At 46.9% G+C, this 23,825-nt stretch overlaps 2 protein-coding genes across 5 annotated transcripts in view; both read right to left on the reverse strand.

Annotated features, from left to right (window-relative positions):
• VPS8 (VPS8 subunit of CORVET complex) overlaps positions 1 to 14,295 on the reverse strand; it is an 85,483-nt gene extending 71,188 nt beyond the window's left edge. Inside the window, exons 1-7 of one of the 4 annotated variants that reach the window (XM_037407546.1) lie at positions 14,111 to 14,295; positions 12,890 to 12,958; positions 10,940 to 11,070; positions 9,207 to 9,300; positions 8,179 to 8,211; positions 6,695 to 6,749; positions 2,519 to 2,524 (exon numbers count right to left, since the gene is read on the reverse strand). In XM_037407546.1, the coding sequence (XP_037263443.1) occupies positions 2,519 to 2,524; positions 6,695 to 6,749; positions 8,179 to 8,211; positions 9,207 to 9,300; positions 10,940 to 11,070; positions 12,890 to 12,958; positions 14,111 to 14,236 (514 nt within the window). In that variant the 5' untranslated portion in view covers positions 14,237 to 14,295. Of the gene's footprint in view, positions 1 to 2,518; positions 2,525 to 6,694; positions 6,750 to 8,178; positions 8,212 to 9,206; positions 9,301 to 10,939; positions 11,071 to 12,889; positions 12,959 to 13,475; positions 13,657 to 14,110 lie in introns of those variants that run through there. The other 3 variants (XM_037407544.1, XM_037407545.1, XM_037407543.1) reach the window with 3 other exon arrangements.
• Positions 14,296 to 14,385: 90 nt separating this feature from the next.
• NME9 (NME/NM23 family member 9) lies at positions 14,386 to 23,498 on the reverse strand. Its single transcript, XM_037407564.1, has 7 exons — positions 23,271 to 23,498; positions 20,006 to 20,063; positions 19,028 to 19,131; positions 17,828 to 17,899; positions 16,770 to 16,886; positions 15,200 to 15,275; positions 14,386 to 14,478 (listed from the first exon to the last, which is right to left on the reverse strand). The coding sequence occupies exons 1-6, from the start codon at positions 23,301 to 23,303 to the stop codon at positions 15,216 to 15,218; spliced, it is 444 nt and encodes a 147-aa protein (XP_037263461.1). The 5' UTR covers positions 23,304 to 23,498; the 3' UTR covers positions 14,386 to 14,478; positions 15,200 to 15,215.
• Positions 23,499 to 23,825: the final 327 nt, after the last annotated feature.

Genomic DNA, 23,825 nt, shown 5'->3' on the forward strand with positions numbered 1-23,825 from the left:
ACAGAAGCAGCTCTGGCAGTCACACAAGTTGCTGTATAAATAGATACCTAAATTTTAAGCCTTAACACTCGTGTTTAACTAAACAAAGGATGGACACAATTCAAGTGACTATAGCGTGAATGGCTGCCATCATTCAATATGTAAGAGAAACATGGAGCCAAAACTACTTCAGTATCACTACAGCAAAAAAATTAGAAAACCAACATGCAATGCATCACATCTGCCGCTCCAGTGCAACACAGCCTTGCTGAAGATCAAGTCTGATGCCACAGAGCCACAGCAAACACAGCACCTTCTGCTCCAGGGGCCAGACAGGGTATTTCAACCACCACCTCTATTACCAAGCACAAGGCAGTGGAAACACTTCAAAAGTAAGGCCATTGTTCTGCACACAACTCTCTTTATTAGGATAAGGTGAAAGCAGAAGCCATGTGATGGAAATAAAAATCATCATGCTACTAGAAAACATCTTGACATCACTGTGACAAGGGTGTAACATGGCATAGATCAGAACAGGTCAAAGAAAAAGAAGAAAAAACTCATAGAAGACGTCTATGGAAGTTCAGACAGCACAGAGCTACAGCTAGAAAACAAGTTCCCCAGAGAAGTATTCTCCAAGTGGTGTCCTTCAAGTCCCTTAGAAATAATTCCTGTTCTAGAGGTCTGGAAAGTAAGAGTTCACTTACAAAAAGACCATCTGCTAACCATAGAAATACATTTAAAAACAAGGTGAATACCGCAGCTCTTGCTATTAAAGCAAAGTGCATTCTGTTCTTTCCACTTCAGCTTAAACCTGTCAGTAAATCAATCGATAACTTGTTTCCTGTAAGGCATGAAAAAGGAGAATCTTTCACAGCTTTTGCTGCAAAAGGGCAGCAGCTTCAGAATCAATACTACTTTCAGTCCAGCTTTACATCTTTATACCCACATAAACTGCCAAACCCATTTTCTCCTTCCCTCACCCACAACGTTAATTCAAAATAAAAAAGACCCCCACTCCACCCCAAAAATTAAATGCTTTGTGTGACTCAAATTATTCCTTCCTAAGAAGGAAGGGCCCATTGTCTGCCAGAGATCATTTTCAGAATTGAGAAACAGTCACTTGGACCACTAACCCCAGAGAAACCCAGGCCAGTACTTGTTTCCAGCCAGTGAAAAGATGACACACAAGGAGGTGCCTTTAGATAAGATTAAAAAAACAAACAAACAAACCAACTAACTATGAATAAGATGGATGAAATTGCTTCCAAAGCAAAGCAAGATACCTGAATCAATGAGCTCCTATCAACTGGCAGAGTAATAAAAACAAAGCAAACTGTTATAAAAGGTGGTCTGATGAATTTCCAGATTAATATTACCAGCTTTCAATTAAGGCACAACTAGGATTAAGCATAAAAAGCTTTTTCTAAAATGCTTGGGAAAAAAAAGGTGGCTTTCAATTGTCAAAAAGCTTTTAATTTGCTATTTACATAACGCAGTTTTTCCTCTGAAAAATTTCTAGCAGTAACTATTTGTGTTGTTCTCAAAGTCTGAAGTCAAAATGAGATGGCATTTTGATACAGCTCTACACGTAAAGGATAAAAACAAGTTTGTGAATATGAAAAAAGTCGCTTTCCACAACAAAGGAATAAGCAGAGCACTCCAGAAGTCATTACTTATCAGATCACCAGGTTTTCATCCAGATCTTTTTCTTAAGCCGTGATTTTCCTGAGTTTGAAAGGCCTGCTTTATTTCCTGCAGAATTACTCAAATACTACAAATTTTATGAATAGGTCCTTTCCTCCCACCTTTCTCTGGCCCAGCATGAGTAACTGCTCTCCCAGGAGGTACATCCCTCTTGGGCCTGGGGATCAGGAGGACAAGAGATGGTGAGCTACTGGGACAGGCTGCAGATGCCATCTCCCCCAGTATCACAACAGCTGCCCCCTAAACCAGGGCACGCTGAACCCTCCTCCACATCCCCTACCCCCACCTTAGGCTAGCAAACTGATTACTCAGAGCAGGGGCTACGTCAGATCACCTGTGGCTACCCCATCAGGAACCCACTACTCCTTCCTCAGCTGCATAACTGGTGCATGAGCAGAGCTGTCAGATGCTATCTGCTTGCGTGGGTTTCACCAGCTTCTGGCTTCCAGCTCTTTGAATTGGGTTCCACAGTGCTCCCACTTGGCAGCTCTCAGGCAGAAATACATGAACGGTGACTTCACAGAAGAGCCTTTGTCCTGCCCTGAAATAATGCCTTTACCAACAGCTATGGACGTGCTGCCCTAAAACATAAATAGCACATTGACCTGTTCCTCTGCTGTTCTTTCCTAGGGAGTCTGGAAGCGTGCAATGCATATGCATTCAACAACCAGTTCCCAGACTGGCCCAGTAGTGTTAGCCACTGGCTGGTTACTGCACTGCCTTACTCGCTGCTTATCTGGTATCTTAAGTTCTGATACTTAAGACAACATGCAAACTGGGCAAGACAGGAGTTGCTCATGCAGGGTACGTGCACAGTGCAGTGTTACTGTACCTTTTCCTTTTCATTCCACACAGAAAGGGCCAAAAGAGGAAAGAAAAAGCCAGAAGTCAACATAAAAGGAGTTAAGTAACAAACAGCATATATGTGATAAAATTCAATGACAGACAGAACCTTCAGATTTTGCTGGCAGTGTTTCTTTTTTTTAAAACTTCCCCTTTTCATTTATACAAGTAACCGAGAGGATGCTGTGATAGCTGGTGTTTTAAAAACAAAACTGTTTAAAAAGTGTATGGAATTACTGAAGAAAAATGAGTTTATGAATTTGGACTTCATAGTATTAAAAACAAAAAGTGGTGAGAGGAAATAAAACTGGAAGTTCACAGTGATGTAACTGGTAGAACTATTTTCAGCAGTTACCACCAGCCAGCCAGTCAACTCCCCATTAACTTCAAAAACGAACCAAGGACAACGGTCCCCAAAATCTAGATTTAATGCTGTCTTTAGGTATTTACACTACCTGTTCTCTCAAGATACCATGCTACCCCCACACCTCAACAAAGACTCAGGACACTAACTGTAAGTTTTACAGCCAACAGAGAAAATAAATGGTTCAACACTGATCTAAACAAAGTTTAGCTATATAGAAGTTTTCTGTCTGGAACATAAAGTCTTAATGAAAAATAACACATTTCAGTGAGTTCCATTTAAGTGCTAGTTTTTGAGTACTGTAAAAACCTCTTAGCTCTTCTAGAAAGATGGAGAAATAAAAGTTTAAAGATTATTTGTTTATTGCTATAGGCATGCTGGGAGAGCACTTCTCCATTTCAGCTAGTGATCCTCAAGTGATGGTACACAGCATTAATTGTTCATTTGCACAATGCTCAAAACTCTGAAAAAAGTTTCAGAAAGAATTTGGCAAAAGGATGGCCCCTCATTTATAATAGAACAAAGATTCCCTAATCAAGCACAGCACTAGAAACAAACTAAGGGTAGTGTTCCTAAGGCAGAAAAAGCTGTCATTATCCAAATGTGGTAACAAAGTGTCAAACAGAAGATAAACTACCTGAAAGATAGAGCACCAAACTCTTCTCAGCAACATCACGTCATGTAACAAATGGCAAATACCAGAAATGGCAGATAGAGAGGTTTAGATGGGTTGTTAGGAATTTTTTTTTCCCCCTGCAACATTATGTGGCCCTAGAGCAGGTTACCAGAGGAGCACGTGCATGCATATTTGCCTGTTGGGCAGCATTTTTCATTCGTAAGGTTTTTTTCAAGACTTGGCTAGAAACAACCAGGCAGCCCCAAACCAGTTATTGGTGACAGTCCTGCACCAAACAAGGAGTGACTACAGGCCTCCAGACATCCCTTCCTACCAACAGTTCTGCAACTTTCAGGATGTCAAAGAGTTGGCATCTAATCCAATTCTAATCCGCAAGAAAAATGTTGGTTTTCAAAGATTATATGTGCAATCTGAGAACTGTCCTGTGATAAATTTTTCAAGAGCCAACAGAAGCATTCAAAAAAGCAGAATGGAAGCTCCCCAAGTCTTCCTTCAAAAGGACGAAAGAGACAAGTCAACAGGTACAGGTGGACTTATGAGAATAGACTAATGAAATAGCTAAAGAAATTAAAGAAAGACTAAAGGGTTCAAAATCTGCTAGTGACATAAAACTGTTCAGAGAAATTTGAACACCAGCAACATTCAATCAGAAAACAGACCTACGTTTTTGCAGGCCAAAAGAGATGGTATTTTCATTGTACAGTATAAACCATGCACACAGCTTAGTAAACTCCAGGGAGTAAATCTCATCCTAATTAACATGTCTAGTAGAAAAATGTTTTCATTTAAAAAGTACAGAAATTGATTGGTCTACAGACAAACTGCTGGTTTAAAATACAGAATAAAATCAAGCCAGATCACTAATCCTCTCTTTCTGCACACAAGGTGACCTCACACAGCCAAATCCCGCGAGGATTTCTGTCTGTGCAAACAGATCTGAGAGCACTGGGGTGAACACCCACGTTCTAGTTACAGAACCAAAAGAATTTAGCAGAGAACAGAAGTGTCCAGGAAGCATTCGTGCCCACATCTGAAACAAAATTGGATGGCATGGCATTGCTCATCACCTTGAAATTACAGCATAGACTCACAGAATAACAGCAAAGGAGCTGTAGATGTCTCTGGCCCAGTCCTGCTGCTCCAAGCAAAGTCAACGAGATCAGCTTGCTCAGGGCTCTGCTGAGTTTTGAACATCCCCAAGGATGCAGATTACACATCCTCTCTCAACCCTTACCTAATGCTTCATCACCCTCATGGTGAAAAAGCTCATCAGAGCTTCCCACGATGCAACTTGGATCCACTGCCTCATTACCGAACACCATGGACCTTTAAGAATGGTCCAAGTCTCTCTTCTCTGTACCTTTCCATTAGGTAGTAGAAGGTAAGAGCATGACGTCCCCCCAGCTTCTTTCTCTGCATGCAGAAGAAAGCAGATTCTCTCAGCCTCTCCTTATGCATCATGTGCTTCAGGCCTGTCATCACCCTGGTGCCCCCCCTTCACTGGGCTCACTGCAGTACGTCGCTGTCTGTCTGGTACTGAGCTGCCCAAAACTGGACACAGGACTTCAGATGTGACCTCACCAGGGCAGAATAGAGGGAAGTAGTTTTCCCCAACCTGCTGTGACCATACAGCTCATTACATGGCTGTATAAGCAATAACTTCTTATGTTTCAGTAGATCACAAAGCTTTAAAGGCCCTGTTGCAAGTATGCAGAGAAGTTCTTCAAAGTATAGACATTCATTTTAATAAAAGCCAATTAGCAGAAAGCTGACATTATGCCAGATTTCCTAAAGGCCACAACATGAACCGAGTAACTACAGACTACGCAGCCTTGTAAAGATCGTGGCCAAAGTAACAGTAAACCTGTTGGTCCAAAGCAATCAACGATGTTTCAAAGAAAACTCTGCTTAGACACACTTGCATTGAGCAAAACGAACAAGCAGACCTCACAAGATAGAGCAACTGCAATACCCCAGCATACTAAACACCTTGGACATTCAGGCATTCAGTGGTCCATCCTCTTACGTGGGACTTGATGCAGAAACAATCACGATGAAGGTAAGAAAGATCTTTCCTCTTTGCATGCTTATAGAGAGTCCTACAGCCCCTTCTAGAGTGTAAAATGCTAAAAATAATCTCTCATGACATTTGCAGAGAACAGCTTCTTGTTTAAAAGCTTATGACTTCATAGTGTCCACACACAGAAACAGCGACAGGAAAATAGAGCAAAAATGTATTCCATAGTAGTGATACTGGAGATCTCCACATACTAGTCAAATTTTAGAAAACCCACTGAGATCTACTACTGAAAACTCAGTGCGATCACATGTTGACTGTAGCAGGTAAATTACTTACATTCAGATTAAGCACATTCTGTAATTGTTTCAATACTGGATTAAGCAAATGGAAAACAGTTTAATGTCTAAACATCCAGGAAGGTGAGTCTTAGACTGTCACAGTCTTTCTCATCCTTCTGTTGTACCCTGTGCCCCGTAACTTTTGGTCCCTTGAATAACTTCAGGCAACTTAGAAATAAAAATAAAGAGGATAACGAAATTCCTAAAATTCTTAAGAATTTGGTCAGAATCATGAGCTCAGAAACTTTTTAAAGAAAGTCTGGTGATAAGAGGAAGGGAAGAATAACAGAACGAAGAGGCATAGAGGTGACTGGTGCAGGGGAAGGTCAGGGAAGGAAAACCTATGATGCAAGCCTGCAGGAGCCACGGGTCACAAGTTCTACCTCCCAAGGAACACACTTGAATTTTCCCTAATGCTGGCAGGTCCTATGTCACAGGAAGAAGATTAATACCGTACGATACCATGGTTTTATAGTGGTTCTGGTTTCTTCCACATGAAAACAGAGTAATTTAAACATAGAAAAATGCTTTTTAGACAACTGCCACAGAACTAAATTTCTCAATACCAATGGGCCAGTCCCCAACAAAGCAGAAGAAAGAAGTGAATAAGGACAACTAAAATATTACTTGTGCTTTTCTTTACTGAAAAAAATCACATTTAGCACAACCAGAAAATATTAGAAGAAATTCACTCCGCAGTTCTAATTCAGGCTGGGTTCTTTTTGTTTGTGTGCGTTTGGGGTTTTTTTGGGTTTTTTTAAAGATCATCAAAATGCAAAAACCTCAAAACTTTATTTTTAACTTACCAAATATCAGCGCTAACCCATGGGAAGTGCCCACTGCTATCAGGTTTGATGCTGCCTGAAAGAGTCATGCAAAAAGATTGAAAGTAGAAGAAATGTCAGTCACAAATCCGCCACTTAAACTCTCACTATATTCATGCAAAGTTTGCCCAAAGGGGAAGATTTAGAAGGTTATAAAATAGAAAATTATTACATCTATAAGTGACAAGCAATTTCTATGTGAAAGCTAGAGAAGTATTGTATCTGAAGAGCATCACACAGATTTTCTCAAGTTCAGAGGGCTGCCTCCTCCTCTGCTGTTTGAAATTCAAATGCTCAGAGCAGTACCCACAGTGAAATTTCTTCTCTGTAAGGTCAGTCTCGTTCTTTTGCTGTGGTAGCAGAGTATAAATATTCAGAGGGGTCTTCTCCCTCAGCTGCTACACCCACATCTGAACTCTTACACAACCCGGGGCAGCACTGGTCCCCTGAAGAGACAGTCCACAGCAAGCCCAGAGACTCCAGCTTCCTTCCGTGGGGAATTAAACACAGCTCCAAGATTCTATTGCACTTGCAAACCTGCACCCAATTAAATAAAACTTCATAGAAATCACATAATGCTGCAGATATTAAGATTTTTCTTTTTTTTATTTCTTAGCAAGCGTAAGTCAGACTACAAAATTAAGTGGTTTAACGTCTGGATTATGTAAGTATAGGTTTTTATCCTATGTGCACATCAGTCACAGCGTGCTTCCGATTTTGCTGTGCCACCTTTTCCCTTAGATGTGACTATGCTTTTTTTCCTTTTTCTTTTTTAAACAAAAGCATACCTTCTTATGGATTGCTGCTACTGCAGTCAAAGCAACCAAGCACATCTTTAGTTTCTTCTTAAAACATTAAAACTCAGAAAGGCATAACGAGTATTTGCTGCATTTCACCTCCTTAAAATGTTCACCTCTTCTCCTTTAACTACAGGCAGCTTCACTTCAGATGTATTTTAACCAGCATGTTTGACTTCAAGAAGTTTAATTTGAATTGGTAAGTAGGAGTATCTTTCAGACAGGCTTGCAGTGAAATTTTGTATTTTAGGGTCATATTCCAGTTACAACAGAGCTGTGCTGCTTTTGAACCCAGCACTTCATGAGCACTGCAGTTTAAGTTTCTTTAAAAAAATTGTTAGGAGTCAAAGAAGAAAACAGCTAGGGGAATTCAACATGTACAACAGATGAGCACCACCCTTACGAGGAAAGGTTAGGCGTGCAACTAACGAGTCCTGGAAATGACATGAAAAAGGGGAAAACCTGGGGCTTGAACTGCAGAAGGGCAGCTGAGGAAGGCTGAACTCTGCCCCCAAGAACCAGATCTTTCATGCAGCTTCTCTCACCCCTTATAGTTGAAAATCCTTAGTAAGGGTAAGAAGGAAGGTGTGTTTATCAGCTGTCTTAAATTACTGCTTTAACAAACTTGCACAAAACCTAACTATACAGTACTTGAAAATTGTTACTTACAATTGCAGTGGGCAAGCCGGCATCCACTTTGTCCTAGAAAAACAGGACAAGTCATAAGAGAGACAGAACTCCCAGCTCCGTGCATATGTCTAATAATTAGAACTACAACATGCAGAAGAATCAACACAAGCTGCATTCTAATAGTCCCACCAGGGCAGAAGTGTGGAGGGAACCACCAGCTAGAAATACTCAGAAAGGATGAGAAAGCGTGCAGAAATGGAGAGGAAGCAGAATATCCTGCAATTCCACATGAAAGTTACTGTGTTTTTCTTAAAGCAGTCTAATCTTAGTAAGTTTTCAGTATTCCCTTTGTACATGGCACAGACATCAGTGGCAATCCCATTTCCCGCTGCCCTGTCAAGCACACCTCACTAGCTTCCCATCCCGGTAGCTCACCCACACCTCTGCCAACGCAGGGAACAGCCCGTGGCACCACACTGCAACCCTGGTCACAGCCATCACAAAACACTCCCAGCTGAGCCACTTGTGTTCTGTTTTAACCAGCCTACCTTGCACGCCTCGGAAACCACACGCTTCGAGAATCACCACCTTGGCTGCGATCTCGGGCGGTCAGGTTTCCCCCGGCAGTACAACCGACAGACCAGCTCTGCTGCCCCTGTGCCTCAAGCGCAGTTGCAGGAACATGCAAACCTGCTCCTCGCTCAGCTCACAGCAACGGGTGTGCTGCATGCCTGCTGCAGGCATTAAGCAAACCTGTTCCCAGCAGCTTCAAGCAGGCAGAACAATAGCGGTGCTATCATTTTATATTAACATTTCCCACCAGGTTTAATGACAACTAGCACACAACTCTGTATTAGAGAGGACCTATTGTATTGCTGCTGCAACAGCTCAGCTAATACCCGATACTACTGGCTAGGGATTACTAGTCAGTAGTTTACATATCAAAAATGTTCGTTTTATCAAGAACTAGTAGTAAGGGGAGGGAGATCACCACACACACACTCTTCCACAACAGAAGAGGTTCAAATTTTTGTTAATGGATGCAACCTGGAGAAAAAGACACTTACTGCTGCAGATACTATTTGGGCAGAAATCCCTTTCAGAAGCGAGAGCCGTATAACTGATCCATGGAGTGAGAGAGAATCTGGGAGTTTTTTCTTCCTAAGGAAATAAGAAATAAATCAAATGCGTTGGAACTGAATAAAAGTTTGGAACTTTGCCTAACCCATAGCTAAACCAGCAGGTAAAGTCTACACGCACCCATAACTCATGCAGATTCCATTCTTATTCTTGGGGCCTACGTGCACAGAATTAAACACACATGAGATTATTAGCAAAGCCTGCTATGCACTGCTGTGCCTGCATAAAATCTGTTTTTAACTCATCTCTGGGGGGGAGAAATTTCAAGCACATATCTGCAAACCTTAGAACTTATTAATAAAGCCTGAAAGCAACACTTTTGCTCTTCAATTAATCTTCTAGTGAGTCAGGAAGTTTCAGCCTTTAAAGGTGAATATCTAAGGAAAACACTCAATCGGAAAAGGTTGATCAGCAGAATACAGACCTCTAGGAAAACTGGATGTATGCTTAAAAAATAACATTAAATTAAAATACAGCTGGATCTGATCCGAAAGGTTAAGTGTTTCTGTTCATGGGGAAAACATATTTTAAAAGTAACTAGTGCAGGGGTACAATTATTTCTAAAGAGCATGGGTATACTGTAGCACCTACAGCACAGGGAAAATCCGCACCAAAGTTGCAATTTTGTTGCCAAGCACACACCTCCGGAAAGCCAAATTTCCAACAGTAACACATTTGGCTCTTATCCCTCCAGAGGTGCACAAGTTAAGAAGCTCACAGGTTGGCTCAAGAAACATGTTGTTCATAGCTTATATCATGGTTAAGGACCCATAAACATGGCAACTAGCTTCACCTAAAGATGACAATAACACTGCCAGGTTTTTCTGCCCACTCTGTACTGGAAAATGTTTAAGCCACTCCAAGAAACATCAACACAAACCACCTTATTTGAAAAAAAGAAGAGACTGCGAGTCAGTACACCACCATAAATCACCACACTTAGGGAAGTGTTCCTAGCCTATGCAATTGCTCACACAACAATCACAACTTCTTATGGCACCTAAGAAAGCGATGGGAGCGGCTCAGGAAGTAGCATCAGGCCATCATTTGAGTAATTAATGAGACAAGTCAGCAGTATTATAGCTAATTATCATATTGCACACTGCTTCTAGATGTCAAGATTAGCATTCCATTTACAGGAGTAACAGCAGTTCACTTACCTTTTAAAAATAACCACCAGCTGCTTGCAGACTCTGGAATTCATCAGACAAACCTTTGAAAGGTCTTCTTTAAAGTCATCGTGGTTCAGTGTTTTATACATGCCATTCAAATTTCTCTAAATACTCCATCTCCCATAAAACACATTTATTGCTCTAACAGGCTAGCCCTCAGTGCAAAAACAAATCCCGTCTTTGCCTGCTTGATCTTGCAGGAGTAACACTGTTCTGTCAAAAGCAGCTTCACCAGAGTCCCTGCAGCATCCCCCTGGGACTTCAGCACTATAACGGCAGGAGACAGAATCCACACGTGCAGTTAAGGGTTTCCTACCCAAGTAACAGACAAATTGCACACTCACAGCAAAGTTCGGGGAGAAGGCAGCAGGAGGTTGCCTTAGGAAGTTTCAGCTGTTCTGAGCTTTGGATTATCTGTCCTTCTACCCACTCAAAAAAGGAGATTTTTTTTTTTTTTTTAACCTCCCAGGGTATGGGTCCTGCTGTACCTTTTCAGGTGTGTCCGGTCCCCGCTGTCAGAGCTTGCTACAGAAGATGTGTCGTAGGAGTGTGTATCCGTGTTATCAATGTTCAAGAGAAAGGGATCCTCTAAAATGAAAGACTCTTCTTCATCATCAGTCTGAAGAAAGAGAATCACCACAGCTTACTAAACATTCAAAACACAGAACACTAACAGAAACATCAGCAAAACAGCATCAATTCAGCAGAAAAATCGAGGAGAGGACAAGATAGTCCCATATGTAGAAACCAGAACTATGTGTCATTCTACCAGACTGATTCTGTGGAAGAACTGGTTCCCAGAATTCACAATAATCACAGAAGTGGGCTGGAGAGAAAGTTACTCAACAAATCTTTCTTCCCCAGATATCATCTACTTCATCAAAACTTTTACAGACCTTTGACTAAGCTGTTCTCAAAAAGTCTTCAACTGCTGAGGGAAGGCCTAGGTTATCATCTACTCCAGCACTTCACCCAGTGGGGGCTAAGAGTCTGGCAATCCCTCCGGCTGTTACGAGGGTTCATTTTGCACTTCTGCTGGTCATCTCTCTCTCCAGCCACACCACACCTCCCACCCTCCCATCCCTCTCAGGCTTAGCCTAGACATTTTTTTAACTGTTTTTTTTAAATGGCCATTCTCCCTGATGTCTTCTAAATTCAGTACAGTTCATGGTATTCTCAAAGCACAGAGCCAGAGAGCAAACAATACCCCACCTAACACCAAAGGTGCAGGGAACAAAGCAGATGCTCCTCATCTGTCTTACAGCTGGCAGTCCTGTGCCCATTAAGCATCTTTTTCCAGTGCAGCTTTATACCTTTTTGGCTCTCTCAGGTTGTTCTTCCACTAAAATTCTTTTCAGAAGAGGCTCTGCCAATCATTCCCATCCCACATGTACTGAAATAAATAGCACTTTGTCTGCAGTGAACAATACTTTCTTCGTGATTACCTCTTAAGTTTGACTTGGATTCTACTCCTCTGACATGGACATGATGCAGCTCATTACAGTTTTGTTATCACCCAAATTTAGATAAGTTCCCTTTATCTTCATCATCCAAGGCATCAGCAGAAACAGGACATACCTCTGTATGCTACTCCTTCTACTATTCCTCTTGTTCCTAGACTGTATCTCTTTGGGACACCCTGTATCTTTAATACAACTTTTTAAAAGAACTGTCACCTCTCCCAGGCTCCTTTTCCCTTTAAACTGGTTTCCTAGGAAGTCCAACCACCAATTTCCTCAGCTTGCTAAATAGCTTCTTTTCTTTGAACATATCTTTACTTGCACGCCCTTCTTTTCCTTTCCAAGAATTGGGCACTCACGTGGCTATTGTAAAAAACCATACTGAAGCGGATAGAAGCAACACAAAGTCAGCTCTCTCCTGCAAGGTACTACAGGCAACATCAGATGTTGAGACGGTTTGTTACTCCTGCCAGAGGGCTAAATACATGAAATGTACAATATAAATGCAGTTGTGAAGAACCTAGTTCTCTTCTCTTCCCACAGCTTAAGAACTACCCAGAATTCTCTGAATGTATTTTTAGGAAAAAAAAAAACCAAAAAACCCCCAAAAAACAAACCAAAAACACAACCAAGAAACACAAAAAAACCAACAAAAGTTTTCTAATGACGCTGTCATTTAATAAACTGTATAGACTTCTGTCCAAATTCACAGGTAAACGTGCTTAAATTTGATGGAAACCCTTTATAATTCAGCTGTGGATATTTCGGTTGAAAAAACAGAATTCCATACTACGCACTGTACAGCAATCACTCAACTGAGCACGCACTTTGTCAGCCATCAATATCAGGAAATCATGAAATTATACAATTTTATTTCCATGAAAAACACAATATGAGAAGAGCCAAAGAAGTATGTGCTGTCTTATCTTAGCTCCTCCCTGTAAATGGAGCTGGTTGCACATGTGACGGACCACTCACCTCATTTAAGATACTCTCCAGTGTGGGAGGGGTATCAACTTGAGGAATGTCAAATTCTTTGTCATCGATCTGTACAACAGAAAGCGTAGACCGAGTTTAGGTTGCCTGCTCCACCTTCCAAACTCCTTTCTAACTAAGGAAAAAAAAAAGCCACTATGCACACACTCCTTCCAAAACACCTCTGCCCAGAAAGGCACCGCATATACTATGATTTCTCGATGCCTTCCCTGAAATTTGGCATTACAAGACAGAACAAGAGATATCTAGTATCAAAAATACAAAAAAGTTCTCTGACCTGTGCCCAGATCTGAAGTTTCAATTGCTGTTGAGTTGGGGTTTTTTCCTAAATATCACTACCATTACAGTGCCTTTCTAATACAGGTAGACACTAACACACAAGATATTTTTTTCCTGACTGCTTACTAACGGGAAGAAATTTAGTTTTCTTAAAGATGTTTTTATCTGGGAGCGGCATTACCGAAAATCAGGCTTTGCTGTAGCACTTGGGTCCTGCCCGCCTCCCCAAGCGCAGCGGAGCGGCCCCTCGCCCCCATTCCCACGCCCCTAAAGCCGGCTGCCTGCGCACCTCGGCTCTGACACCGCCTCTCCCAGACGCAGGATTATTTCAGCTCCGCACTCCCCGCTCCTCCGGCACGGTGCAACAGGCACGGTGCAACCGCCCGCCACCTGCGCGGGAGCGGCTCCCGGGCGGAACTCGGCCTGCGCCAGCCCCGGGCCGCGGCGGCTGGGCGGCCCCACGGACCCTCCCTCACGGGCCCTGCCCCATGGCTACCTCAGGGGGCCCGCGGACCCTCCCTCACGGCTGCCCCAGGGGCCCGCATCTGCCCCACGGCGCTCCCAGCCCGCTGCCCGACCCTCCCTCACAGGCCCTCCCTCACGGCTGCCCCAGGCGCCCGCCTCCGCCCCACGGGCCCGCCCGCCCGGCTGACTGAGGGACCCGTGGATCCCCCCCCATGGCTGCCCGAGAGGTCCATCGACCCTCGCCTACGGACCCTCCCTCACGGCTGCCTCAGGGGGCCCGCGGACCCTCCTTCACGGGCCCTCCTGCACGGCTGCCCGAGGGGCCCGGGCCCGCCCCGCCGGCCATCAGTGCTGAGGGGAGCGCGAGGCCCGGCGCAGACACGGCGGCCCGACCGGGCCGCTGCACCGGCGGCGGGGGAGGGAGCCGGGTCCCGGGGCCGCGCCGAGGCCCGGACGCACCAGCTCACTGCGGCAGTCCAGCTCGCGGTCGAGCTCCGCCGCGCTCAGCCGGTGCGCAGGCGGCTCCGCGCACGGCTCGGCCTCGGCTCCCGCGGGGCAGGCGCCCGGCTCCAGCGCCGCCTCCATGGCCGGGACCGCAGCGGGCCGGGACCGCCGGGACTCGAACCCGCGCCCAGGGCCGCCCCCACCCGGCGCAGGCGCAGCGCGGCGTGCCCCCGCCCCCGAGCCGCCTTAAAGGGGCCGCGACCTCCGGGAGCGACGGAGGGAGGTGGTGCTGCTGCTGCACGAATCCTTTTATTGGGAAATCCCGCGTCCGTTCCATGACGACAGCTGGAAAACCAGGCCCCGGCCCGACGGAGCGTTAGCCTCTGAGGGAAGGAACAGGGAAAACGTTAGGAACAGGTAAGGCAAGGAGAGGCAGAGCTGAGCACGCGCCGCACCGCACCCGTCCGCAGCCGCCGTGCCCCAGCTAAAGCCTGGGGGTTTGCTACGACCCCCGGCAGCCTGGGGCCCGGGATTCGGTATTCCCAGCGCCAGTCTGCAGCTGCGGCCCTGCGAAGCCAGAACAAAGCAACCCTGTAGGTCAGGAATCGGGTGAGAGACAAAAGTCTTAGGGAATATGTAGCTGATTTTCAACAAGGCAAGACCAGGTGTAACAAGATTTGGTGCCCGAGCATTTGCGTTTTCTTTTTAAAACAACCTGGAAGAGCTGAGCAGCATGTGCAGCTAGTTCTGTATTTTGGGCATTTGAGACAGAAGAAAACCACGCAGGATTTGCAAAAGCCCTCACCAAGCCGGGAGGCAAGGGGAGGGGGCAGTACCAACAAATGCAGAATAAAACACATGTTGGAAGGATAAATGCTTGTGGTTCAGCAATGTCAGGCACCCAAACTACCCTGGACTCTCATTTGTGCCTACATACAGTGTTCCGAGGTGACACTAGCCCGTGTGCTGATCCACCCGGGGCTGGGGGAAGAGCCCACCTTGTGCCCAGCGTGCCCGAGGCACAGCAGCAGCTGGAGCGTTGCATAGGGTTCCAGCTTCAGCAAAGGTGGGGACTAAGGGCACGGAGAGACCCCGCAGCCTTACCTGGTTGGCCCTCCTGTCATTCTTCCTGAAAAGCAGCCGCATTTCCCTCCTCTTGGGAGAAGGCTCTGTCTTGTACCTGACAGCAAGAGCACGTGGATGAGCGAGGAACATCCCAAGTGTCCTCTCACCCTCGAGGTGAGCATCTGCCAGGCAGGTCCTCACATCCCACCTCCAGCTGAGCAGGAACCAGTCCTCCGGCTGTCCTCAGGGCCAGGCTCAGCTCAGCTCTGAGAGGAGAGGACCTACCTGTCCACGGTCACCTCCTGAGCTCTGAATCAGTTGACTAGCAAAAGCTGGGGGGAAAGCATTCACAGAAACTGGCCAGCCAGCACCACCAGAGCAAGCTGCCCAGTGGAGGCAGCTTGCAGTTCCAACACACCATCATCTGTGCATTAAGATTAGCAGGTTACAGACAGGAAGGTAATTTTTGTTCCTCAGAAACACTGTTAGTTCAGGTGTCCAGTTCAGGAGACCACCCACAAAGAGACGGTCCCTGTGGCCGTGGCTGCGCAGGCTGGCTGGGCTGGGAGCGGTGGGCCTGGGGCTCTCTCTGGTTTCAGCTCCAAGGACCACTCAGCTGCTCTAAGGATACTGCCTGCACCAGCACTGCCTGGGCAAGGAATGTGGAACCAAACCGGGGTGGTGACACCCAAGACATCTGACAGCAGATTTAATAACAGTCTAAATAAGTCATCAGTGACATAGAGGAGGTGACTAGGGGACAACAGGCGCTCAGGTATCTGAGAACTAGGGAGGAATTAATTGATACTGCCCCATGGCGAGTTCAGAACAAAGGGTGGGCAGCGCTTCTTCAGTAACACCGCTCCCAACAACCCCCGGCCGGCAGCAGGCTGCTGGAGCTTGCTGGTCTGGCTCTAGGCACTGACACGGAGCTCAGTGCTGGAGGGAGGAGAACATTTGCCATGCAGTAGCCCAGGGCTTTCCAGCAGGCACTAGAGACTGCGCTACAGAGCTGCTGAGAGGCAGATTGATAGATCACACAGCAATATCCAGAGTACAGGCAGCAGGTCCCTGCAGCCGCAGATTAGTGAGAGAGATCGGCCGAGCTCCAAAAGAGGCTCCAGGCAGAAATCCACGGTATCAGTCAACACCAGGAAACAAAAATGACTAAGACAGCAATGAACTGTCTGCCACCACAGCCTGAGAAATGCCAACACAGAGACCTGCCAGAGATCCTGGAATTAGAAGCCAGCTAGGAAGGTAGCTTTAAGGAATAAAAGACATGCTTAGGGTAGGTAAACAGGTTGAGAGAAGTCACAGTAGAGTTTCTCTGTCATCCTGCAGAGCTAGATGATAGGTACTACTTTTCCTCTTGGCAAGAGGACAGAGGTTTTGAAAACCACAGGCAACTACCCCTTTCAGCTTCCTCCATCCAGGTAGGCTCCACCGGCTTGCGGACACCCAAGCAGCGTGCTAACCAGATTTCAGAGTCAGTCCAGACAAAAAGACAGGATTTTTGCAAGGAAGTAACTGTTTTAGAGCTGAGGGCGCTGAACCTTTCCTCTGGCATGCACATCCGCAGGTATTTAAGGATTTAGTAACTGATTACCACCACACGCTCTCCTCCATGTTCCAAAACCTTCCTTTCTGCTGCCAGCTGTTCCAGGATGGTCTTCCGCAGCAATGGTGCATTCACTCCTCTCACAACAGCTACTAATTCTCCTCCCTGAAAGGTGTGAAAAGCAAATCAGTGGGTGCTCAAGTGGTGCCCTCCCGGCTCTGGAAATCACTGCAGCACATCATGTCTGATACTATGTACCAGGCCCTCCGGGACAGAGCTGCTTTGCTACAGAACAAGAGGGAAACTGTGGAACAACTCTCTTTGTCATTCCTGATTGCTCTTAGCAAGAACCAAAGCAGCTTGTGAGAGGAGTGAGGTCCGGCAGTAGCAGGAGGCTGAACCTGAGGACCCCGCAGGGCAACACACATGTCCACACGCTAACGTGGCGTGAACGCTGCTCATGTGGAGTCAGCCAGCCACAAGACCCTGCGGACACATACACGTTTCAGCAAGTCACAGGGACCCCCGAGCATGAATCATAGGGATTTTCATGACTAAGACAGGAGAAAGGGCCACGAAACACAGCCATCCATCACAGGCTACATGGGCCTCCCCGCAGGGTAAAAAAAAAAAAAAAAAAAAAGCTCAACAATCTCTAGCTGAAGAGCTCCTGTAACTTTGTGCAAGGTCTGCCTCTCACCCACCTGCACAATATAAACTGTTCTACTTCATTCATACTTTAACCTCTTCTTTTGTTGTTTATGGTTTTGGTGGTTTTGTTGTTGGTTGGTTTTTTTTTTTTTAATAAAACAAAATTGTTTTATTTGTTTAACAAGCTGTCAGGGCAAGCTGTCAGGTACAAATAAAACAATAAAACAAAATTCTGTTTCTTGGTGGCAAAGCAGCAAGGATTTAAATGTAAACTCTGGGTGTATGTTCTTATCCATGCAGCACTTTATCACCAGTAGATACCAGCAGATAAAGAACAAATAAAATTGTCCTGTCACACAAGAAAGAAAAAGAGTATCCCTCAAAAAGTACAGTTGTTCCCACCAGCAAGTCATGTTTATTGCTACGCAACTACTGTAAAAATATTTTTCACTCACTGAATAAAACAGAAAGGCAGGCTTGCATTTTCCTCTGTATTTTTGCAGAGCATCGATGGAATCAACTTCAGCCTAAAAGGAACGTAAAATAAGTCCGGTATTTCTAGAAAAGCATTTCTCCTTCAGAGGAATACACACGCAGTTGCCTGGACTCAGACGAAGCCACCCTCAGCTGGCTGGCACGCGCCCCCAGGTACAGCAGAACACCTCCGGGCCACTGATGGGACAAAACGACACTGGTCAGAGCCAGGGCCACGGCCACCTCCAGCTGGGTGCCAGCGACCCGGGAAGCAGGCAGATCCCTCCCGCAGGAGCTGGAACAGCAGCCTTAGTGGGGCAGGGATACCCGTCTCACAGCAGCTCGCCTGAGTGCATCCCAGAGAAAAAGCCTGAAAAAATGAAGCCAGGACCTCTTGTCTACAAGGGGTGAGAGAAGTGACAGGAGGGGCTATGGTGGCCAGGGGCAGCAGCAGGGTGCAAGGAGGGCTGAGCAGGGGCCTCCACCAGAAACCTCACTGCCCTCGGCTCTGCCAGCAGCTGAGCTGGCCTTCGGCCAGGAGAGGCATTTAAACACAGAGTCACCCAGCCAGAGAGGGAGGGAGGGACAGCTGAGGGGCTCCAGTCCAAGACCCTGCCCAAAGCAGGGCCAGGCGCAGTGTTACAGGAGCTCTCAAGGCTGCCGTAGTTCTGGGCACCTCCAAGAATCAGTGCTCCACAGCCTCCCTGGGAACTCGGCCCAGTGTTCAACCACTCCTACACTGATTACTTTTTCCTTCTATCTGCTTGGGTTTCCCCTGGTGTAACTTGATCGCATTGCTGTTGTTCTTTTGCTCTGTACCTCGGAGAAAAGTCTGCCTTCTCTGTTAACCCCCTACTAGACACCGGTCCCGTAGTCTCCTCGGGGTGAGACTCTCCCTGTACATCAGAGGGACACGTATGTTAACGATTCTGCCTAGTGTTACTTGTTTACGCAGAAATCTGAGAAGTACAGAATAGCTGAAGCCTGAAAATTCTTGGTGAGTCCTTACCGATGTAACCAAGTGTCTGAGGTGGCGGGCTCCCTCACACAAGCTGAAAACTCCTGAAAAAAGCACTTTTTTCTTTTGGGCTGAATACCGGAAAGATAAATGACTTCAGCCTTTAGTTACCCGCTAATTTCAGGGAACTGAGTATTTTAAGCAGTGCCAAATTAGATCTTACCACAGCAAAACACAGGAGATCACTGCCAACTTCATTCCTTATTTTTCGGAAAAGATCCACTGCTGTTTTGCATGGACCACACCAGGTCTGAAATGCATCAACAACTGCAAGCAGGACAACGGGTACAAACGAAGTCAAAACGGGTCAGACGTAGACCAACAGGCTGGTTTGTGCACTTCTCCACTTTGCAGCATAATCATTTGGAAGGGTGCTAGTGTAGTAAGAAGAATCATGAAAACCTCTGAAGATTGAGGTCTCCTTCCCTAGGATGGTGCTGCAGAGGTCACCAGAGAAGATTTGCCTCATGTCCAGCCAAAAGAACCCAAAACATCCCCCCCCCCCAAAAAAAAACCCATCCCAACAAACAAACAAACAAACAAAAAAAACCAGCTTGTGGCTGTTGCTCCCGTAGATCTGTCTGGAGTGTGGCAGGGCTCCTGTTGAGCCCTGGAGGGGCTATGGATTCAATTCTGGAGTAGAAACTGTTACACACTTTCAAGGTTTCAAATGCTAGATCAGAGGATGAAACCACATTATAAAATAACAAGCTAGTAACAAGGATATGGAGATGTCTTTAGAAGAAACACTGACATGGCTGTGACCTTGGAGGCACCAGATTTTCTAGGGAAAACTGCTGCACAGAGCACAAGGCTTACCTGGCAGCCCCCTAACCCCCACCCTTGGTACCAGAGCTGTTCCTTGCACTGGGGACAGCTGTTCCAAGCGGCTGGCTGGACTGGAGCCTCCAGAAGCTTCTGCACCAGCACTGCTTTGATTGCATGATATGTGGGACAGTACGTAATGACGACTACAGCCTCCAGATGGTCTCACCTGTCAGTGTGTTGCTTTCTTCCATCCAGGGCAGGAGGAATGGAGGGACTGACTGAACATCCCTATCAGTTGTAACTGATTCCTAACAGTACTGGTGTCCTTTTAACACAGAACAAAAGCAACCTAGTATGTTGACCAAACACTTACCAATGAGTCCTTTGAGACACAGCATTTCTTCCCAAAGCTCCTGGCTATTGATGTTAATCTGTGTGCGAAAATTTTACAAACACAGTAAACGCGTCAGGAAGCCAGCAGGTACTACCTGCCTGCTGCAGCATGTGGACAAGTCCCTTCGTGCTTGCACTGAAGACAGCCCTGCCTGCCTGAGGCCGTATCACCCGAGGTATTGCTCAGGGAACCCTTTTGACCGCAATCCTCTCACCAGCTGGGCAGGGCAAAGCTGGGCTGGAACATGGGTGGAAGACCCGCGAGACAGACAGCTAAAGTCAGATACCCTCACTCCCAAACGCTCCTTCCTTCCTCACCTCCCACGTGCTCTCGCTGTTACCTGCGCCAGCTCTGACAGACCCAGCAGCGAGCTCCGCAGAAAATCTTACTGGGTTAGAGCCTCCTGTCTCACAAGAACCGCAGAATGGCAGATGGAAGGGCAGCAGCACCCAGGCAAGAGCAAGCCCTCCCGTTTGGTGGCAGCAACTACTTGAACAGTCTGGCTGCTTGGGAACCCCAGACTTGGATCGTAGAGAGACTAAGAGTTGTTCTGGGGGTGACTGGGGACAAGCCCCCGTGCCCTACCAGGGCCTCCAGCTGACTGACCAGGGCCGCAGCTGCGCAGAGTATGGCACAAGAGGGAAGGTCTGTGAGATACCCACACAACCTCAGGGGGGTTTTTTGGCACTCTCCTGCTTTTACGGCAGCACAACTCTTTGCGGGGCCACGCAGCAAGATCCAGGAGCAGGGAAGGGCTCCAGCTGCTCCCCCTGTGCCTTGCCTCACCGTGCCGCTCTGCAGGTGCACGGGCACCGGGAAAAGCAGCAGGCAGCGGGGATGCGGGACCCTGAGCTCCCCACCCCAGCACTCCTGCTGTAAAAAAACACAAACAGCTACTGTGCATTTGCTTAAATGGAAGTCTGATACATAATGATGTTTTAACACAGGCTAGCAGCTAAAACAATTAAGCGCCACAGGCAGATGACCGCCTGCACTGGTTCCCTGCAAGGCTGCCTGGATCACGGCACAAGCAGCATGGGCTCGGACAGCCACACACGCACTGACACCTGGTAGGTCCCAGCTCAGTGGGGGCCTCCCAGCAGAGCCAGCATGGAGCTCAGCAGCAGCAGCGAGGTGCTGGGCTGGGCTGGGCTGCAGCATTGAGTGCTGCTTCAACACACTTGTCTCCAGCACACGTCCTCCTTTCCTCGCACCTATTTCAGACCCAGCCCTCATCGCATTTTGTAAGCCAGGTGGTTCCCCACCAGCAGTTTCTCACCCTGCCCGCACACAAGCCATACTACTTCGTTAAGATGTTTCAGCCTTTTGATAAAACAAACCAGCAAATACCCGGCTTTCATGGTGTCTGGGCACTAGAGGGTGGTCTGAGCCCAGCATGTCCTTACCTGAATTACCAGCTCCTGTCTAAAGACTTCCAAAAGGTAGTGAAGAAGAAAGCACAGAAAGATCTAGGCTGGAAGGGATCTGTGGAGTCCTTAGCGTAACCTCTGCTCAGGGGGCAGCATTAGGAGAGGTTGCTCAAGGACTTACCCGGTCAAAGATGCCCTAGACAGCTCCATACATTGTGCCGTGTACCGTATTATCCCACACTTCAATACTGTTACTAGAAAGATAAAGATCTTTAGCATCTTCCTCATCTTACAGGACTTGCCCCTCAGTATGTACTTAGAAAATTACAGTAAGTTTAAGGGGGAAAAAAAAAAAAGGCTTATTGAGAAATGTAAGATCTGATTTTGTTCATCCTGAAAACGAAGATTCCTAATAACTTTCTCAGTTGGCATCATTAATCCTAACTACGTTTAGTCTGCACTGGAAGACAATAAGTTGCAATAAGGCCAACTGTTTTACAATAATTAACACCAACGTGCATTAAAGGACTGCTAAAATTGCAAAGTCAAGAATTCCAAGAGTGGAAAGTCCAGCACAAATTAAATGGGCTCTTACACATTTTCAGGTGTCACTGGAGATCAGGGCAGGGTTTCCCCAGGAGCCCACCGCACTCACACAACGGGGAGTTGTTCAAACCCCTCCCCCTCTTCTCCCATCTAGTACATGGCCCCAAGCTTAATTTTTTCAGAGAACATTTGCAGAATTAAGAAATTTAATTATTCCAGATATCAGTGGTTATAGGACCATCCTCAGAGAGTTTCACAGAATGTTAATGAGTTCAAATGATTTATGATATAATTTGTGATAATGACTTCAGCCATGAGTTCAGCTGATGGACGCAAAGTAATGCCAGCATCCTTCAAAGTGCTTTGCTAATTCGGATGCCCTGTGGCTTTTCTCTAATATGACCAGAACTTTTCTAGGACGTCACATCACATCACATCCTACATGAGGTTCAGCTTTCATCTGCAGATGTGAATAATCACATTTTTGCAGAGCTAGACCCAGCTTTCCCTTAGCTGCCAAAGGTGCAAAGTCTGGTTGATGTAATTTTCCCCATTGCACAGGAGCACAGTTGGACCAGCAGCAGCGGAAACCATTTTTACACCTTCATAAAGTGAACCTCTTTCTCCTACACGAACGTTCACATTTTCACTCCATGCTTTCCCATTTTAACAGTAAACAAACAGGGATAGGGAATCCATAACCTCCTTCAGTATTTCTCTTGTGAGGACTAAACTTGTTTCAAAATTTGAAGGAGACCTTCATCACCTCCTTTGGTTTCTGCATACTAAACTGCCCTCAGCAACCCCCTCCCCTAGGCGGGTGGTTATAAAGGATCATTCGGTCACCTGCACAGTGAAAAATTCCTCCGCGCATCATTGTGAGATAGGTTTTTCAGCCTTTAAATTTTTCATGTACCTCCTAATTTTCCACCTTTACAGCGATCTTTTTAAGCAGGTGGCCTGCTCAGCTCGGTGACACTTGCCATTCACACCCCCTTGCTTTTCCCAGTTCCCTACTTCCAAATGTCCTCTGAACAAGCGTCCCATGAAACACAGATACATTTTGATCTACGAAAGCAGCCAAGCCCGTGCCAGCTCTGCAAGGCGTCCTGCAGCCCGTAGCAACCTCCTGCTGCACCGCACAGCAGGACTTTGGGGAGCCGATCTGGCCTCCCAGGCGCTCCCGTACCCCCCACCCGCCTCTTCCACCACAAGGACCTCACAGCAGGGCTCTGCCAGAAGAATCAAGAGATACCTCAAGGCTGAACTTCGTCCTTTGTACTTACTATGAGTTTACAAGGTATTTTAAAACCCTCGTTCCTACTAACCTGCGATACTAGCTCCTTTTTCTTTGCGGCCATCCTTCAGCAGGAACAAAGGTCCTTGGAACAGCAGCCCCAAGCACAAAGCGCCGCAGACGGTCTCTATGTGAATCCAACTGCTGGCCAACCTGCACCACCGAGAAAGCTTTTTACCTGTCCTTGCTCCTCCACCCAGGATGCAGCACCTACGGGGCGGGAGCAGGGCTGGCTCAGCGGTGCCCACGGCCTGGACGCAGCTGTTACTCGCTTCCAGAGACCCCGCAGCTGCCCCCTCCTCACCCCGGGCGGGTGGCAGCGGCGAGCGGCCCAGCCCGGGCCTGGCAGCACCCGCAGAGCAGCTGGCAGCCCCCCAGCGCTGCTATGGCAGCCCCCCCCCGCACAGCCCAGCCCAGCCCAGCCCAGCCCAGCCCCTCCAGTGCAGCCGGGAGGTTCGGCTCTGTCCCCTCTCCAAACCCCCTTCCAGCAGCAGCTGCGGTGGGAGCCCCCCGCCTGCTCTGTGCCTGCCAAACCTGCCCGGCTCCCCCCAGCACGCTCCCCCCCGCCCCGGTTTTTCCCCTGCCC

The sequence above is a fragment of the Falco rusticolus genome, chromosome 13, assembly GCF_015220075.1.
Source record: "Falco rusticolus isolate bFalRus1 chromosome 13, bFalRus1.pri, whole genome shotgun sequence".
Classification (NCBI taxonomy): Eukaryota; Metazoa; Chordata; class Aves; order Falconiformes; family Falconidae; genus Falco; species Falco rusticolus.

Coding starts and splice junctions, on each gene's coding strand:
- NME9 (XM_037407564.1), bottom strand. CDS start 23,303: ATGGCCGCAAAGAAAAAGGAGCTAGTATCGCAG. Junction 16,887..17,827: donor CTGCCTTTCTGTTTTATTCA/GTGAGTGAAAAA, acceptor CACACCTTTCAG/GGAGGAGAATTAGTAGCTGT. Junction 15,276..16,769: donor ATGGAGGAGAGCGTGTGGTG/GTAATCAGTTAC, acceptor TCTTGCTGTCAG/GTACAAGACAGAGCCTTCTC.